Source organism: Danio aesculapii, chromosome 1 (genome assembly GCF_903798145.1).
Source record: "Danio aesculapii chromosome 1, fDanAes4.1, whole genome shotgun sequence".
Lineage (NCBI taxonomy): Eukaryota > Metazoa > Chordata > Actinopteri > Cypriniformes > Danionidae > Danio > Danio aesculapii.
Window position 1 is genome coordinate 53,376,683 of NC_079435.1, and position 16,275 is coordinate 53,392,957.

The 16,275-nt window shown below is 33.5% G+C and overlaps 1 protein-coding gene across 1 annotated transcript; it reads left to right on the forward strand.

The window, feature by feature from the left end:
* Positions 1 to 13,611, forward strand: LOC130232861 (interferon-induced protein 44-like). Its single transcript, XM_056462846.1, has 8 exons — positions 1 to 152; positions 6,320 to 6,417; positions 7,928 to 7,961; positions 9,815 to 10,019; positions 10,124 to 10,270; positions 10,355 to 10,526; positions 12,923 to 13,023; positions 13,132 to 13,611. The coding sequence occupies exons 2-8, from the start codon at positions 6,372 to 6,374 to the stop codon at positions 13,300 to 13,302; spliced, it is 876 nt and encodes a 291-aa protein (XP_056318821.1). The 5' UTR covers positions 1 to 152; positions 6,320 to 6,371; the 3' UTR covers positions 13,303 to 13,611.
* The last annotated feature ends 2,664 nt before the right edge of the window (positions 13,612 to 16,275 follow it).

Here is a 16,275-nt window from a genome sequence, read left to right on the forward strand (position 1 = left end):
GTACCGCTCATGCGTTGTAAAACCAGCGTAACAGCCTTTTTTGTTTTGCAAGTCGACGAAACTAAAGTTTAAACAATATGACGGTGATCTTACTAAGCATTCCTCCTGATTTTTTTGTATGAAGCAAAAATGAGGAATGACGAGTCAGAGAGGTAAGACTTAATTAACATAATTCTCTGCCATGTGTCAAGTCTAAGACAACAGATAATTCTATAAAACATCTTTTTTTTTGTATTTTATTGAATTGTCTATAGAATTTCATTCAAATGAAATTAATATTTATGCAAAAGATTTCTTAACTGATCTTAGCATATCATTCCAGTTGTGTCTAAACATTGTTTTATTGTTTTCCAGTTACATTTAAGATTATTTAGAATAATAATTGTATAACAAGAATACTTTTATTTTAAATAATATATATATATATATATATATATATATATATATATATATATATATATATATATATTTTTTTTTTTTTTTTTGAGATAAAAAAATAGAACTTTTTGAAAGTAGAGCTTTATGTCTAGCAATGCCCCTGGTCCGATATATCCTGCACACAGGCCCCTCGATGTCATCCGTGTGTATTGAGATAAAGTAAACAGTTTAGCTTGTTGACAGTAAATTAATGTTTAATTTCACATATGTATTTGTTCTTTGATTAAATGACATGACTAAACAATGAACAACACATTTATTCATTAATACTAAAACATTGTTAACGTAAACTTATACATGTGTTACTTAATGCAGTTAACATGAACAAATAATGAACAATGTATTGTTCCATGACACCAGCCAGTCAGGTCACGTCACCCACCACTGGCGGCTCCCGCCAGCCAGTTAGATTGAACCCCGACTTTAATAACTTCGGAAAACGCTAGAGAAAAATTTTCGTGCGGGCGGCAATTTGAAACAAACACGTGCGTCAATAAAAAACTCAATTCACATGCTAAGTGCAAACAAATAAATCAAACCCGCTTGCTTCCGTTTCATAACATATTTAAGACCAAAATTAGCATAAAACTTCCATTAATAAACCACATTTTTACTGTTAATTTCAGAGCGCTGCAAAACATACCTTCCTCTCTCCAGTCACACGCTGTTCTGAGAGGGCAGGCGCAGCGGTCCACAATGACATCACTCACTTGAAACCATAGACTGTAAAATAAGCTTGAAACTCGTAAATAACCTTAAATATTAACACTAAATCAAAATAGACATTTTCCTTTGTTCTGCAAGATAACCAAACAAAAATGAGATGCTCAAAAATAAAAATATATTTATGTATAAAAATAACTTGCCCAATGAAAAATCGCTAAAAGAAATATTTTCAAAGGAAAACACAAACAAAAGTTTGCTGGAACTGAAACAAAAATAAAACCCACCACACTACACTTGCTTAAACATTGCTTAAAACACACAGGATGTACAGCAATACACTTATATCTTTACAAATGAGAAAAAATTTTGGAAAAAAAAGAATTAAAATTCATTCATTCATATCATTCATTCTTATTATATTCTCCAACTTAAATGATTAAATTAGATAACATCTTTAAAGTTTTCCCTAAACTCTTTAATTCTCTAATAAATCAAACAGTATTTAATCTCTCTTCATTTTTGTATCAAATCTTTCTGTCTTGTTTCTTTTTCATATTTCTGACAGCGCATCACAACACGTAGAAAACTATAAATTACAATATAATTTTTCCTCCTGCCTGAATGTTTGCTTTGGGGTTGCTTTTAGAGCCAAGTCATCCAGCAGTGGGTGCTTACTAAAGCCATGACTTTACTGTAATTTCAAAATGGCACTTCATTTTCACTTTCTGCCACTCTTTCTCACTGTTAGTAAAGTGGGTCGATACTTGTGTCAAACATTCTTGTGAATTACATTTTCTTGTTTTTATATATATATAAATAAAGAAAAAAAATGCAAATTAGCAATGGCAAATTGTCCATTAAATTTTCAGTTTGACGATGAGGGTAAAAGTAAATATATCAAGATGACACCCCACATAGCAAAATATCTCTGGCCCAGCTCTGGCCCACACAATCAGCTTTTGCTTGGCCCACATGCCGCAGTGAATTACGGCACATGACTGGACCATATCTGGCTTCCAGACAAGGGCCAAACACGGACCATATCTGGGCCAAGTCTCAGCCGAGTTAGTAACCCATAACTGAGCCTAAAATGGGCCAGATATGTTGGTGTGTCACGACTGCAATGAAAATGATAAAGCCATAAATCATTGCACTTTAGGCTTGCTATGGGTGAGCTTTTTTCTCAAAGTGACCTGATTGGTAGAATTTTTTTCTTTATTTTAAAATAACAAAAATGTATTTTAAATGTGGGTCAGGACAGGTTAAACTTATGGCCCGTTTCCACTGAGTGGTACGGTACGGTTCGGTTTGGTTTGGTACGCTTTTATAGCCGTTTCCACTGTCAAAAAGCGTACCGAACCGAACCGTACCGTACCACTTTTTCGGCACCCTTTCGAAAGGGTACCAAAGACGTGAAAGGGTACCAAAAGGCGGAGCTAGACGCGCAGCTGAACGCTATTGGTTTACAGAGATACGTCATTCGCTTACGCAACAAGCCAGAATGAAAACAAAAAACCCGCCATGTTTGAAATACACAGCCGACGAGCCGAGACATTACAGCGGAATGATATATACATATAATAACGAGCCATGGTCGACCTGGGCTCAAACAAACCTTGTCGTCGTCTTGATAAACAGCCACAAAGCCAAGAAGAAGAGCAGATTTACCCTGTGCCCCGTAGTTTTTTACGAGGCAGTCTGAGGCGCGAGCGGTTTCGCTTTCTTGCTAGCGTTCGCGCGCGTCTCTAACATTATATCTGAAATAACAAACTTCTTGAGCTGATGATAATTACCTGCGCTTGATTATTGATGTGCTTTTAAAACCCGATCCTGTCAGACACCGACAAACGTGAGAGTGAAGCGTGAAGAAACAAAGGAGAAGCCGGAAAAAAAGGAGCACATTTTTTTTTCAGCAAACATGAACAAAATGTATAACTAACTTATTATCTTCACATTTTGGACTATTATGAACTCAGATTGACGGAATTACTGTCTAACAGAGGCTACGTGTGCTGCGGAAGATTACAGACACAGATGAGAGGTTTTCACTGACTAGGCTATAATTTGTATTGTTTTGAACCTAAATACGGACGAAAATGTCTGCTGTGTGTATTTCTTCTGTAGTTGGTAACATTTCGGAGACTGCAAGGGGCTGTATGCGTCTATATATGTTCATTTATTTAGTTATTTAATATACTTACAGACGTTACAGTAGGCTGTTTCGCACTGTCATTGATCTGCAGTTATAATCAACTCATGTTCATTGAAAAATTACTAATAAACATTTATACACAAGCATTTATGTGTATGAAGCATTTGTTGTGTGAGAAGAGCTTCTCATATGATATATAAGTGACCCGTACAGCTTTATTGTAGACATTTCCTCGAGCGAGAATGACGTCGACTGAAACTGTCTGTCATACACCACGCCCACCAAAAGGGTACCCTTGTTAGTGGAAACGCAAGCCTGATAAAGGTGACCCGTACCAAACCGAACCAAACCGTACCGTACCGGTCAGTGGAAACGAGCCATTACATGGCCCACATATCAAGTATTAACATCTGGGCCAAATACTACATTTTACTTTTGGCCCGAGTATTGTTTGCCACCTTAAAGACGGTGCCACCTCTGCCAAACCAGGGCCAAGTTTGGCCCACATGCTGTATGCCAGTGCCGGATAAATGCCTGCTGTGCCAGATTTATGCCAAATCTGGGCCAGAATTCTTTGCTACCTGGGACCCAGAAATTCCGAGCATCCTCCCTACACGTAAATGCAAAACATAATGGGTAATTTTGCATTTTATGAAAAAGATCTTTAACTTTTTATATAGTGGTGTTAGTAATATACAATCTGATTAAATTGTCCATTTGTTTTTTTCGGTTCCTCCTTCCTGCCCAGAATGGCTCTCTGGTGAAGCGGGCTTGGCTTACAAACGCTCGGGGAGCTCATTTCTGCTGTGTGGATGTTTTGGGGTTAAGAGCTACTGGATTTCCCTCTCGGTCAATGACCAAACCTTGTCTATTGTCAATAGTGAGGTTGTCCATGTGTACATGTTTGCTATGTTGAAAAGACTTTGGAATTTGAGCCACCTACGTCATTTGACTCTGTTTAGGGAGTGATTTAAGCTTACTGTCTTATTCTTTAGATATTTAGGCCTATAGGTCATTTAGTTTCTTTTCTTTTCTAGAATTGCTTTGTTTCGTGGTTTGGCCAGTGGAAAGCCGCTCTGAAGAGATGTTCCTTTTACTTTTCTAAAATACAAAAATCTATGTAATTAACATCGAGTGAGTGTTAATGTTTGGTTGTTGAAATCTGACACCACAAACCTGTTCTTTAATTATGCCCTTTAGCTGTATTTCCACCCTAGATTTAAAGGTGTAATAGCTAGAGTAAGGGAGCTTAAGATATATCTTCCATTACACGCAGTTGCAGCTGTGGTCTAAATCTTCCTCATCCTGTGCAGTCTGCTCTGACAAAATGAATTGATTGTTTGTTTAGCAGAAAGGGCTTTGGCGTTGTTTTGAGAGTGTCAAATGAAAGATCAGATGAAAATGATTAACACACCAGCTTAAATTGCATCAACATAAACAAACTGATGTAAAAAAGTGCCAAAAGAACTCAAAAACATTAGGACAGAATATAAACATCAGTTCACTTTCCAATAACATTTATTGCGACTTCCTGACTTGTCCTTAAGTCGCTAGAGAGGCAGTGAGGGTCCTTTGAGTTTGTGACGTGCTGATGGCTGAAACAGACACGCTGAGCCCAAGATGTTATTAGCAAAACTTTATATATAGTTGAAACATGACAAACAAAACATCAATTTGTGGGTTAAATACCCGTTGTCTATGCAGCTGATTATTGCATTGTATAGGGTTGTAGCGTATGCCGTGGCGTTGTTGCGTGTGCTGTGGCGGTCAACAAAAAATACAGCTACCCCACTCTCCTTCTCTCCTCCTAACATCTGTGTGATCTGTGTGTGCACGCGCTTTATTTGCTCTAGCAGGTGCCAGGTAGGCCCACGTGACTAAAAACATAAAACGTCACTGTGAAACCCAAACTAATCAGTATACAAATAAACATAATTAAATGAAAAGTAATATGGCTCCTATAACATTAACCACTTTGCATTTATTTATTTTGCTTAATTACCATTATTTATTTATCTCCATGGTGGTTAGTTAATAGAGTGCTAACAGAAATGTTAATAGAGGTAACAGAGTGTGTTTTCCTGTAGTTTATTTGCCTGTAAAGATATTGTCAGACTTTAATAAACATTTGAGAATACCTTTATCAACAATCCAGTGCTTTTATTTTATGAATGTTTTTATAATTTGCTTTAAACCTCATGACATCTTTATATCTACAAATGTTGGCATTAGGAGGTGGAACTCTTTTTGTAATTTAACTCTGTCATAACATAATCTGTCATTTTGTCTTTTGAGAGCATAAATGTCCAATGTGAAGACAAATGTTAAGACCTTAAATCACTTTCAGTTTCCATTTACAGTAAATGATCTCCCAGCCCTGTTATGTAACAGTTCCTAATTGCACATCTATTTGTCTTAATAGACTTAATTCTACAATGTGGCAATTATTATTTATAGGGAAAATGTAGTATTGTATATTTGGGGGAAAAATGTACAGAGTACTTTCATAAATTATTAGGACCTTTTATTTTGTCATATACAAACATATTTCAGCCATATGCTAAAATGGTTTCCATTTTCATGGCAAACTTCACTCCACACCACCTAAGTGCACACACTAAATGCAAATAATAATACAATAATAATAATAATAATAATATGGGGTGATGTACTGTATAAGGCACAGCTCATACAAAAGAAAGAGAAGCAAGAACACCTCTAGTGATCAGACATGAGAGAAACTTGCATGTCTTTGACCACAAGAACACAGTCTCACACACTGCCAGAATTATTGCCAGTGTTTTCACTTTTACTTTTCTGCTTTTCTCATTTTTATTCATTAATGAGATCCTGGATTGAAAACTTTTCAAATGAATTCAGAAACATTGATAAATAACATATAAGGTTATCACCAGTGATCATTTTTACTTTCCATTTTCAAATGTACCACAGCTTATGTTTGTGTGTTTATTTTTAGGGAGGTCTCTGAGAACAATGAGAGTGAAACTGAAACTAATCCATATATAATGTTGGTAGTGTACGCCTTATTTCATTTGCTTGCAGTGATACAAGACCAGGATCAAGCTGATAGATTCAAGAGGAGTAATAAAACGAAATGGGATCATCAGAATCACAACCAGAACCACCACGGCCAAGTCCAGGTGAGAGGTTCCTATATTTTAAAGATATTGTTGTATATATTCAGTACCAGCATAAATGAGTAAATGATTAGAATTAAAGGGCACCTATGGTAAAAAATCTACTTTTCAAGCTGTTCATATTGGGGTGATAAAAACACACCCAGTCCTTTTTTTTTCAATTTAGCAACATAAAAAAACGGTGGACTAATTGGACCGGTTTTCAGATCGACCGCAACTTTACTTTACGTAGGAGTGCGGTCCCCCTGCCCACTGAATTGATTGACAGCTGCGGGTATTAACATATCCTGGTAGTCATGTGTATAATCATATAAACAAGACCAGACGTGCGCAAAGCAACCGGGAATAAAAGGTGTGTTCAGTTCGCTAGGATCATCAATGATCATCAAATGTGATCAATAGTAAAGCTGCGGTCACATTGGGCTTTTCCTCCCATGGACTTCCATTCATATGCATATGCGTGTGTATCTCTGTGTGAGTGTGCGCGCGTGAACTTTGTGTGACTCATCTATGCAACTGCACAACAAATACTCATTGGTAAAGTTCATACTGTAGTATTTCTCACAAACGCTACGTGAGATCTGCTTCCTTTAAGTCTGTCTGTTGTCTGACGCAGCCGAGGGAGGAGATTAAGGCAAACAGAAAGGCACCTAGAAATGGTGGGCGGGGAGGACTAGCCTTAAAGACGCAGTACAACAAAACAGCCCCCTAGTGAAAAAATGTATGAAATAGAATCTTGCAAAAGGTATAATGAAAAATCTGATGGGTGTTTAGAGCTGAAACTTTAACATTCTGGAGACGCAAAACACTTATATTAAATCTGAAAAAAGGGCTAACCTAGGTGCCCTTTAAGTATTTCATCCATTTGTCTGTAAATATGAATGTACTGAAGAATTTTTACAAAACTGTTTTAGTAAACAGTGATACATTTATTAACACAAGAGTGTGATCACTTGGCATTTGCAGGATAATTTAAATATTTTAATTCAAATGTGGTGTTGAAAAAAATGATTACTATTAAATCTAATAAATCGAATATTGTATAAAGCCTCATTGATTTTATTTCTGTTTTTTTTTTTTTTTTTACAAATTTGTTTAAGATTTTCCCCTAACACATTCATTGGAGTGTACTCGTTTTGCACCATGATCTTAAATGATTTAATTATAATAGTTGCAGTTTAGCCTCTAATGTGAAACCAATAAACTAGATTTGCACAAATATTTAATTAGGCATCCTATTGGTGTTTTTTTTTTTTTTCATTTGACAAATCTGTTATGCTTGCTACACACACGTACTATTAGCAGAATATTACTAGAATTTAGGCTGTCATTAAGGCTGCATTTTTCTCATTATTTCAGATCATTGCTTAAAATCAAATTAGATGTTGAGGCAAAATTGTTAGTTAATATTGTGAATTGTTGCCCAGAGTAATATGTGACCACATACATACAAATATTAAAGAATAAAACTGTATTTAATTAATAATATGTACCCAATATCTTTTCCTTACAGAACTGGATAATCCATGGAGGATTTTTGACTGGGGGTAAGCTATATGTAATTTGTGCCTAAGCTATTCTTTATGCAAACAAGTTTATTTTGTCATTTAATGTCCATATCTTTGTGTATAGTACATTGATATGCTCAGTTAAAAACGCAAAGAGAATTATATATATATATATATATAGTTGATTCAGTATGTTTGATAAGAAAGTGAAAGTGAAAGTATTATGCATGTAGTGTTGGTGCGGTTCCAGGAAAAGAAACTCGGTTGGAAACACCGTCGGAACAAAACAAAAAAAAAAAAAAAAAAAAACGGTTTGGGAAGCTTAAGCCTCCTTTCCACTGCACACGACAAGCGACAGACAGAAAATTGGATAACCCGGATCCGAATTGAGCTGCTGATCCGTTTAAATATTTGAACTCCTGCGACTAGACCGATTCCAGTGTTGTACAAGCGGGTCCGTTCGCGCGAGATGAGAAATAGGAGTTTATTTGGTTATATTTTTGAATGATAAAAAGTCTATGTCAAAAAAAAAAAAACATTTCTGTTCATAAATGTAAGTAAGGAAGAAATAAAAATATATATTTTCAATGTTGTCTCCACATTCCCTCCAATATTTTAGCGGTCTATGAGTTTCTAGTATTCATTCATTCATTAAACCATGTAAACGCACAGAGAATAAAGGTTCTTGCTTTTACACTCCTTTATTTCGGACACTGTGCGAATCCACTTCTCTCCCGAGGTGCACGACAACACTGAAAATACGGTGCGACTGTCGTGTCCAAATGTGTGCAGTGGAAAGACGGCTTAAAAGCTTTCCTAAACAGTGGTCACTGAGGCCATCTGGTGGACTTAGCAAATACTGAACTAGTTTGCTGCATACTTGTTGGACCAAATGAGTGGCAAAATTAATTTGGAAATATAATATGCAAAATGGCAATGCAGTATATAAAATGACAGTGTATTTCTGTATAGGCAAAAAAATGCAATATGCAAAATGGAAATGCAATTTGTTAATTATCAGTATATTTCTGTACTAAAATTTGCATTTTCCATAACCACATGTGCAAAGTTTGGTGCAAAATGAAAATGTAATTATGTAATTACCCATGTCCAACTACAGTTTTAAGATTCAAATCTTATTGTTAATGCATTTTAAGCTAAATGCAAAAAACATTTATTACTTAATGCATACTACTAATGTTAGTATACAGTATGTGGAGCTAGTTTTTTTTTTCCTTACTGATAAACTTCCGGTGAACGGTTAATGAGACTTTTTTCCATTTATCGGGCAGTGGAGATCGCTGATTTTTAAAGAAAACAGACCTTAAACGTGCCAATTTTGCAAAGTCATACAGTTCACAGGAAGTGCTTAACCAAGGTTACTGACAAATTAAAAGTACTTTAGCATACTTCGGCATATACCCTATTATGTTTATGACATATTTATGACAGCTTATGTTGTCTTGGTAATATCAAGTTGTCATGACAGAAATTTTGTTGATGAACCCAAGACAATTCAAACAATATCACCTTTGCATAATTTATAATGACATAAATAATAACACAACTGAGCTAATCACAGTTGTCATGTGTAAAATCGCTTTCATATTTATGTCATGTCATGAATATAAAGGTTTCATCACAGGTCTTATGAACTCCACTTCAAGTAAAGTGTTTTCAAATAAAAAATGTATACATAAAGGGAATAAATAATTTAAAAACCCATGAAGTGTTTAATTTTATTGTTATTGTTCTTAAAGTAATGTGTATTATATGTTCTTTGAAAAGTGGAGTATAGTAATATGTTCTTCAAAATAGTCTGTTAACTGTGAATACCTTATAACAAATTTGTGTTCGCTGAAGTTCTGGAGTGGAAACTTGTGTTTTGACAGACAAAAGGCAGCCCTGAAAGAAAAGCTGGAAAACTTTGCTCCAAGTGATCCAAATGTTAAGGACATCAAGATCCTGGTGGCTGGACAAGTTGGAGCAGGAAAGTCCAGCTTTATTAATTCCATCAACAGTGCCTTTCAAGGACGAATCGTCGCTAGAGCACTGGTTAACTCAGCTGAAGGAGGCAGTCACAGTTTTACACAAAAAGTAGGTGGTTGTTACATTTTTCCGAAAAGACTCAGAAATATCCAAGTTAATTGATTGAATGTTTAAAATTGTTTACAAATATATTTATTCTTGTATACTTGTAGCTCAAAGGATTCACTATAAGAAGTGGGAAAAGGAATTTGCCCTTCATCTTCAAAGACATCATGGGCTTAGAACCTGCAGCATTGCTTGGATCACAAACAGATGACATCATCAGTGCTGTGTTTGGTCATGTGCAGGATGGCTATAAAGTAAAAAAAAGCACAAAATTAATTATGAAAGTAACATTAAACATAAGATTTGTGTGTAATATGGTGTTAACCTTCTAACCTTAGTTCAACGAGGAGCAGTCACTCACTTATGAGGATCAACAATTCATCACAAATCCCAACCTCTCCGATCAGTCTTTCTGCCTGGTTTATATCATAGATGGAAATACAGTCCAATTTGCAGATGATCGACTTATTGACAAGATAAAGATCATCCGCAAGAGAATCAGTGATAAAGGTAAAACTCCTGAATGTTCATGATTGCCTAACATTGTAAGTTTTCAGTTTGAGTTTAAAAGTATACAAAGACTCAGATTATCTATGTGGCTTTGATATGTGCTGTAAATATACAGTATGAGTGGTAATGGCAGAAATTTTGGTTGCTGGTACATACAGTCCAAATATAGTAGGCTTCAGTGTCTACTCTCAAACTGAAGTACATCAGTTTGTACATCAGAGGATGTAGGGTTCGCTAATACTTTAATAGTCTAGTTGCAAACTTCTCACTATCCTAAAAAGTAGTAGGTTTAGCCACTTCCAGACAACTTGCTAATTTCAGCAATTTGATGATTAAAGATCTCCATGCTGTCGTGCCACACTGCTCCGTACAGTCAAATGTGTCTTTAAATCAAAAGTCTAATCATGTTGCATCATAAAGGTAGCGCAAGACTCCACTTAATCTACTGGATATAAAAAGATTTCAGGAGAATTCAGAATGAAACAAAACTTAACATTTTATTTGTCAGGTAAAATTAATTTACATAATAAAACAACCAGAAAGCCAATTCAGAGATGATACTGTAAAAATACAACATCCATTACTCAAAGATAAATCAAAGAGTTAGAGTTGTATACTTGACCAGAGAAGTACGTTGCAGCATAAGTCTCAGGGATGCTGCGACGGGGGTGTCTTGGCTATAAAACCCCACTTATATTTGTCCACATTTCCTTTAAATACTCAACTCGAACAAACAGCCATAAATTAAAGATAATAGAAGTGTCACCGAGACCCTTGCCTGGTGAATTTGAGGAGTTAACCATCTCTAAGGAGGGGGAGCATCTGACAAAGATCTTATCAAAGCCAAAAACCACATCAACATATACAAGTGAAATATTACAGTGTAATTAAGACCATTTTACCAATCACACAGATACATTTAAAATGATACCAAACATGAAACCTTAGACGTTTCATGTGAAATGTGCTCTGAACTTAGGTCAAGAAGGGGGGCTTGAGGTGAGAAGGGTGAGAAGGAGAAGGATGAACTTTCTCGCATTACACCCTGATGTGATGTTTCCAGCCTATTGTCAACTGGTTGATTTAAATAGAACAGTTGAACAGCTGGTTTTCTGATCTTCTTCTCAGATAAGAAAGTTTATTGTTTAAATGCCTGACCATTCTCGTGGTCTTGTCTCGTATGGAGTTCCATAACAGCTTTCAGGGTTTCATATTATGGAGAGATATAGCCATCCTTACATTTACTGTTTATGTTAAGTTTAGGCTTACGGTTAGGTTTATGCACTTCTACATGAGTGTTATCCTATTGTTCCCCTCTAATTTTGGGGATAATTTACAGTAATGGTTGGGTTTTAGAGGTAGGCAATAGGTATGGATTACATTAGAGCAAAAATTAGGTTCCAGGATCAACATTTATGTTAATCTAGGATCGCGTCATACTTGGCAAAATCATGACATGCTGTCAAAACCTACCTTATGGACATTTGCTGTTTTTAGTATTTTTGTGTTTTAGTGGCACATTGGCTATACAGTAAACTCACTACAAGATTTATTATTATGATTTACTTCACACCAAGAGAAGAGATACATCTCAGGACAGCTGTCAATGTCCAAAAAATGTGGCATTTGGGTAAACTGATATAATACTGGACCACATCAAATTCTAACAAAGAATTACCATAGTGATGACTTCTGAAACATATCCTCACTGCAGTGGCACACCTTTTGTGCACATCCTTATGTACCATCTTTTGCAGCTTGTCCAACAACCTGTATTTGAAAAAACATGAGCAAGACCGAATCTTGTTTTAAATAGGTTTACTAAAGATATGCAAAACGAAAGTGCAAAGGTACAATAGACTCGATATAGCTCGGTCAAAAAACTGTGTTGCTTCCAGCGTCCATAGCTGCAATCTGACCTAAACGTACAAAATAATGACATCATGACGTATTACTGTCGGAAGCCAAAAAATACCAAAAGAAAAGTTTTTTAAATTGAATTATTAGTCAATTATGCATTTTAGATAATACAATCCTTATGAATTCTTATTACATTTAAATATAAATTTTCACCATATTTTTAACCTTTTTTACCTAAATTATCATCACAAATTAATTATGTATAACTGGCTCAGTCTAGTGACAATGTTCCTTACAGTACAGTACATGCACATTGGTGTGCTAATATTTACATCATCATTTACAACAATTGTTTAAGTTCAATTTCATACACACTGAATTGTGGTGAGGAGTTCAAGTCATACTCATCCTGGCTACTCACACTGTAATTTACATTATATATATATTTTGCATATATTCGTGGTTATGTAAATTTATAATGTGAGTAACCAGGATGAGGATCTTTAACCTTTACATTGCATCTGCATTCCCTATAGGCATTCCCCAAGTGGTTGTCATGACCAAAGTGGATGAAGCATGTCCACTGGTCAAAAAAGATCTAAAGAAGGTCTACACAAGCAAGAAGATCAAAGAGAAGGTGTGTAACCATCCACAGACATCTATGAGTGTCTCTTTTTTTATACTGATTTTTGATTTCACATTCTGTCTATGTGATTTATTGACTTTTCATTCTGTTTCTGTCCAGATGGAGCTGTGCAGTGCTAAAGTGGGTGTGCCGATGTCAAACATCTTCCCAGTGAAGAACTACCATGATGAGATCGACACAAACGATAATGTTGATGTTCTGATACTGAAGGCTCTTGAACAGATTGTTCAGATTGCTGATGATAGATTGCTGGATTGTGAAAACTACTAAAAAAAGTAATTGATCCATGGGTAATCCTTTGATTTTAATATTTTTTTAGTTGTCTGTGACAGACTGTGATGTAACGGTTGGGGGAAAAATCCTTTAGTTTAGTTTAGTCCTTTAGTATAGTTTTTATTCTCAATAATGCATGTATTCAGCCTATTCCCAACAAAGTTGAAGCTATCAGAACCAATATATATGCTCAGACTGAGAAAAACTGTAAAATCACAAGCTGACTTGCAAATTACATTGAAATAAATGTATTTGTTATTTGCATTCCACCTTCACAGTTTAATAAATCTGGCATTGTTAACTTGACATTTTGTTGGTTCTGTTCTGTGACAGATGAGTAACAGGTGTCAGTAGTACCGTAATATAAAATTACTTAATATAAAATTTGCTTAAATTGTTGTACACACACATATACATAGCATGTTTAAACTTTAGATCTCTACAGTTTTACTATGCATCAGTCTGCCATCTCGGAGAGATGTAAGCAATGCCACTGAACTGAATGAAACTTGCATATTTAGCTAAATACTGCTGCTGAAAATGATCATGTTCATATTTTTGACTGTTCTAATTGGTCAGACCAGGATTTTATCTTTTTTTTTAGTACTAAAGACTGCCTAAAATCATTACAAATATTCATTCATTCATTTTCCTTCAGCTTAGTCCCTTTAATCGTCAGGGGTCGCCACAGCGGAATGAAACACAAACTTATCCAGCATATGTTTTACACAGCGGATGCCTTTGCATGCTGCAACCCAGTACTGCTAAACATCCATACACACTCATTCACACACATACATTACCTATAGCACATGTCTTTGGACTGTGGGAGAAACCGGAGCACCCGGAGGAAACCCATGCGATTACAGGGAGAACATGCAAACTCCCAGTGACCTTCTTGCTGTGAGGCAATCATGCTATTGTGTCACCTATAACAAATATATTTAATATATTATAAATATTAAAATATTGCAATATTTCCTTCCTAATAATAAGTGCTTAAATGTATAATTTAGAAGCTTACACTCGTTTTTCAATGATTTAGAATAGATCACATAATAAAAGAAGAACAATATTCAGTAGTAGATTATTGTGCAATCAATGCTGACGTTTTACATCTGAGTGTCCATGCTTTAGGTCTCTTCCCATTAAACTCTATGCATGTTTTTTAGCATGTTTGTTATTTTACCAATAATCTGTTATTTCTTTAATGCTAACTATAATAAGACACTAACTAGTTCTAAATTCTAGTTGTCCAGACGGAATTTTTTTTTTTTTAACTTCTTTACATAAAAGTGCCCTGCTATTAGGGAAAGGAAAGTTATGTCAAGTGGCCAAGTATGGTGACCCAGAGCACTGGTTATTCACTCCCACCATCTACAATTCATCGGTGGGACTCAAACGTGCAACCTTTAGATCACAAGTCCAACTCTAATCATTAGCCCAAAACATTTTACACAGGCCTTTGCGCAGTAAGACTAACCCTCGTCCGGAATAATCACAGGTAGGTTGATCTTGCATGTGTCGGATTTATTGCCTATTTGTGCTAAGCCTAAGTAAGTGAACTTTTTCATGAGTAATGAATTTCATTAACAATTTAGTCCAGATAGATTACCAATACCATTTAGAATTGTGACAAATGTAAATAACCAGCAATGTATATATAAAATATGTTGTAAATAAATGCATGAAAATTAGTACATAACCAATCAGTGCATAGACTACATATAAATAAACAACTAAAATGTTTGTATAGCTATATAATGCTCTATTCACAAATAGATTTTATGTGTATTTTATTATTGTTATTGATAATAATAATATATTTGTTATTGTTTCTATTGAATCATGAAATAAATATAGTTTATTATCATTTAATAATAATAATAATAATAATAATAATTATTATTATTATTATTATTATTATTATTTTTATTATTATTTTTATTATTATTATTTTTATTATTATTATTTTATTATTAATACTATTCATATTATTATTATTATTATTATTTTGATTATTAATAATAATACTATTCATATTATTATTATTATTATTATTATTATTATTATTATTATTATTATTATTATTAACCAGTTTATTATTAAAAGTTTATTGTCATTTAATATATTTTTATAATAATAATAATAATAATTATTATTATTATTATTATTATTATTATTATTTTATTATTATTGCTATTAATATTTTTTATTATTATCATCATTATTATTAATAATATTTATAATGAATATTATTTTTTATTATTAAACAATCTACAGTGCATAGACTACATATAAATAAATAACTCAAAATCCTTTTATAACCATACATTTCCAAATAATAACCATATTTAATTATTGTTATTGATAATAATAAAAATATATTTGTTATTGTTTTTGGTGAATCATGAAATAAATATACTGTTTATTATCATTTCATATTAATTTATAATTAATAATAATTATAATTATTACAATTATTATTATTTTATTATTATTAATACTATTATAATAGTTATTATTAATAATAAAAATAACAATAGTTTTGTTATAGTTTTTTAATCATGAAATAAATATACAGTTTATCATAATTTAATATCATTTTATTAATAATAATAATAATAATAATTATTATTATTATTATTATTATTATTATTATTATTATTATTCGTATTATTATTATTGTTGTAGTTGTAATTCATATTATTATTATTATTATTGTTGTTGTTATTCATATTATTATTATTGTTATTATAGTTATTATTGGTATTAATAAAATAATAATAATATTTTGTTGTTTTTATTGAATCTTGAAATCTACATTTTATGATCATTTAATATTATATTATTATTATTATTATTATTTTATTTTAACTACATTTTTATATATATCTTCTAATGTTAACATGCTAATACATTTTTGCCAATACATTGTTACGATTTACATGTCAATAAAACAAGTTTGAA